The sequence below is a fragment of the Protobothrops mucrosquamatus genome, unplaced genomic scaffold, assembly GCF_001527695.2.
Source record: "Protobothrops mucrosquamatus isolate PMUCROS unplaced genomic scaffold, P.Mucros_1.0 scaffold2404, whole genome shotgun sequence".
Lineage (NCBI taxonomy): Eukaryota > Metazoa > Chordata > Lepidosauria > Squamata > Viperidae > Protobothrops > Protobothrops mucrosquamatus.
The window spans coordinates 196,466-200,548 of NW_015388476.1; the positions used below are offsets into that span (position 1 = coordinate 196,466).

Here is a 4,083-nt window from a genome sequence, read left to right on the forward strand (position 1 = left end):
CGGAGACTTGCAGTCTGGACCCCCTCCTCAGGAATTTCTCCTCCTCGTGGCTACTCCTGAAATTGTGCTTTTCTTCTTCATTAAGCAAACATGCCTTTAAAGCCTCAAAATTTAAGTCTTTCTCTTCTTTGCACTCAAATATAGCAGAAACTGTGTCCCACGTTTTATCTAAACTGTTCAACACCAATAAAACCTTCTGGGACTCAGGAAATTTAATCCCACGTTGTTCTAAGTCCAAAAATAAACTTTGCATTTTATTTAAATGCTGTTCCACAGATTCACCTCGTTGCAAACAGGCTCTGTAAAGTTTTCTTGACAATTGCACTATATTACATGCAGAAACATTCACGTGCACAGCTCTCAACTTCAGCCAAATTTCCTTTGCAGTCTTTAAATTTGCAACATTTAGAAACTGTTCATCATCTAAATTCAAGATGAGATACGCCATTGCTTGATCATGGCTTTTCTGATCAACAGCTGCAAATACTTGTGGAGGATTTTCTACAATATACCACAGCTCTTTTGCTTTCAGCAAACATTCCATTTTTGCTGCCCAGATAATGTAATTCTTTTGCCCTAAACGAGGCACAGAGCTTTCCTTAAATTCGATTGCAGCCATTCTGCTAATTCTGCCTTGTTCTTATACTTCTAAACATAGGCAATTTCTTCCAGCTTCAAATTACAATGCAGTCCTTAGTAAGCTCTGGGCCCATAACCTGTTAGAGAATTTTAATTTCTCTGTTGGTGAAAATAAATCAGAAGCTCTCACAGTTGACTGCATTTAGCTGATTCAAATAAACTCTTTATATTCATATAAAATATTTACAATACCATATATTCTTCTTCATAGCAACATAGCATAAATGAAGACTTCTTACAGCAGAGGCAGACCAGAGACCTGAAACTGAAACCCAGCTTCTAACTCAATAACCTTTTGCACAGACTCAGTAGCATTTTCTTCACATTGGCTGACTGAGTTACCACATGACTCTTCCTGCTCATGAATATTCCAACAAACATTCATATTTGGGTGAGTTTTTCAAGTATTGTGATTGGTTAAGGCCCTGTGGGCTTAGAGTATAAATTACAGGCAATTGCCTGAAGTTCTCCAGTTCTAGTTTGAATCAATAAATAACGTTGTAACTATGTTGGTCTGCTCCTTGCCTATTGAAGCCCACTACACAATAATAGGGGAGACATGATAGCAGTATTCCAGTATTTGAGGGGGGTCACATTATTCACCAAAGCACCAGAGGGCAGGACAAGAAACAATGGTTGGAAACTGATCAAAGAGAGAAGCAACTTGGAGTTAAGGAGAAACTTCCTGACAGTGAGGACAATCAGCCAGTGGGACAGCTTCCCTCCAGAAATCATGGGCGCTCCATTACTGGAGATTTTTAAGAAGAGTCTAGACAGTCATTTGTCTGAGATGGTATAGGTTCTCCTGCTTGAGCGGGGGGCTGGACTAGAAGACCTCCAAGGTCCCTTCCAGCTCTATTCTATTCTATTCTATTCTATTCTATTCTATTCTATTCTATTCTATTCTATTCATATGGATTCTCCATCCAATTCCCAGTTCAATCAGATCTTAAGGCCAAGGAAGCTTTCAAACAAAAAGTTCTTGGTGTGGCTGCCCAAGATGATATTGCAGAACTTAAATGTGTCAAGTCTCTAAAGTTGCTGGCAAAACATAAATCAATCTCCTAGTTAGAAAAGTATTTAACAACTTACATGCCTCAACTTCTCAGCAGAGCTTTTTCTAGAGCTTGATTCAAACAACTGGATTCCATGGTAAGACATGGGAGGTTTCATGGAGTCCCAATTAAAGAAAGACTCAGCATTTGTGGAGCACCAGCCATTGAAGACACTGGACACATTCTTGTTGACTACAAATTGTAGTCTCCAAAAAGGGCTGTTTACTCAGACCCTTATTTAACAACTAAAAAATATTGGGGTACCTGGGAGAAACAGTCTTTCTTATTGCAGGGAATGAACCTGCATATCACAAGTAAGACTGCGCTCTTCATTTCAAAGGTCCCCTCAAAGAGGACAGAATACCTAGATCAGATTGGGGTTAACTGGCTGACAAACCGTACTCAGCGAGTAGTCCTCAATGGTACTACATCCACATGGAGAGAAGTAAGCAGTGGGGTACCACAAGGGTCCATCTTAGGCCCAGTACTCTTTAATATCTTCATCAATGACTTAGATGAGGGAATAGAAGGGGAACTCATCAAATTTGAAGATGACACCAAACTGGCAGGAATAGCCAACACCCCAGAAGACAAGCTCAGGATCCAAAAAGATCTTGACAAACTTGAACAATGGTCCCTATCCAACAAAATGAGTTTTAATGTGGAGAAAAGCAAAGTTTTACATTTAGGCAGGAAAAATCAAAGGTTTAAGTACAGATTAGGCAAGACCTGGCTCAAAAACAGCAACTGTGAGAGGGACCTTGGAGTCCTAGTGGACAATCACTTGACTATGAGCCAGCAGTGTGCAGCAGCAGCCAAAAAAGCTAATACAATCCTAGGTTGTATAAACAGAGGCATGGAATCAAGGTCACGCGAAGTATTAGTAATGCTTTATAAAACCCTAGTAAGACCACACCTGGAATACTACAACCAATTTTGGTCACTATACTACAAAAAAGATGTTGAGACCTTGGGAAAAGTTCAGAGAAGAGCAACTATGATCAAAGGCCTGGAGACTAAAGGATACAAATAATGGCTGCAGGACTTGGGTTTGGCTAGTCCACAGGTCGGCAACCTGTGGCTCCGGAGCCGCATGCGGCTCTTTCAGCCGTCCCCTGCGGCTCCCTGTCCTCAGCCACTATGTGCAGTCTGAAAAAAAAATGTGGGACTAAAAAAGTTCAACCAATCAGTTCAAACTTCTCATGAAGTTTGAATTGATTGGTTGAACTTCTTTGGTTTGTGGGACTGCCCACAAACCTCTTTCCTTCTTCGGACTGCACATGGTGGCCGGGAGGATTGCTGGAAAGGTGTCCCTGGTAAGAAGCCTCGGGGTGCCTCTTCCCTGCCCGGCGGGTCTCCCCTTGCCCTGCTCCACCGCCGCCTTTGTTAGTCGGGGGGGGTCGCCGGGGGTCTTCCGGAGCTTCCCCTCTCTGCCTGCACCTTTTGGCCGTCTCACGGGCAGCGGATCCCCGTGGCCTCTTTCGAGAGATTCCCCCACGGCGCATGCCCGGCCCTTTCCCCACCTACTGCGCGGTCCTCTTGACTGTCCTCCCGCTGCCGCTGCTGCTGGTGGTGCTGAACGAGGCCGAAGAGGTGGTGGCGAGCGGGCAGCCATGCCCCTTCGCCGTCCTGCCACCACCGCCGCTGCGTCGCACTGAGTGAGGTCGAAGAGGAGGCGGTGAGCAAGCAGCTGCACCACTTTGCCGTCCTCCAGCTGCCGCCGCCGCCCTCGGTGCTGCAGGAGAACAAGACCTTGGGCTGTGAGGGCGGCGGGGCCGGCGACAGGTCGGGCCCCCCCTCGTCCCCACACCAGCATTCCCTGTTGCCGGCATGGCTGCCACCAGAGCCACTGCCTCTCGTCCTGTTCCCCCTCCCTGCCCATTCGGCTGAGGATGCGGTGGGGGCAGCGGCCGGGCTGTGGGCGGTTGCCGGGTTGGGGGCGGCGGGGACCCCCAACGATGCTGCAGTGGCCGCCACCGTGCCGCCACGGCCACCGGAGCCGCTGCCTCTCATCCTGCTCCCCCTCCCTGCCCGTTCGGCTGAGGATGCAGTGGGGGCGGCGACCGGGCCAGGGGTGGCAGGGACCCCCGACAATGCTGCAGTCGCCGCCGCCATGCCACCACCGCCGCCGCCATCGGAGCCGCTGCCTCCCATCTTGCTCCCCCTCCCCGCCCTTTCGGCTGACGCGGCGAGGACCCCCGACGATGCTGCAGTGGCCGCCGCCACTGCCTCCAGAGCTGCTGCCTCCCGTCCTGCTCCCCCTCCCCGCCCATTCGGCTGAGGATGCGGCGGGGGCGGTGGCTCGGCCAGGGGTGGCGGGGACCCCCTACAATGCTGCAGTGGCTGCCGACATGCCGCCGCCGCCACTGGAGCTGCTGCTTCCCATCCT

At 49.1% G+C, this 4,083-nt stretch overlaps 1 protein-coding gene across 1 annotated transcript in view; it reads left to right on the forward strand.

The window, feature by feature from the left end:
* Window positions 1-3,356, forward strand: part of LOC107295567 (uncharacterized protein K02A2.6-like) — a 10,424-nt gene extending 7,068 nt beyond the window's left edge. The window contains 1 exon segment of the mRNA XM_029285872.1: window positions 3,157-3,356. Coding sequence (XP_029141705.1) covers window positions 3,157-3,356 — 200 coding nt within the window.
* Window positions 3,357-4,083: the final 727 nt, after the last annotated feature.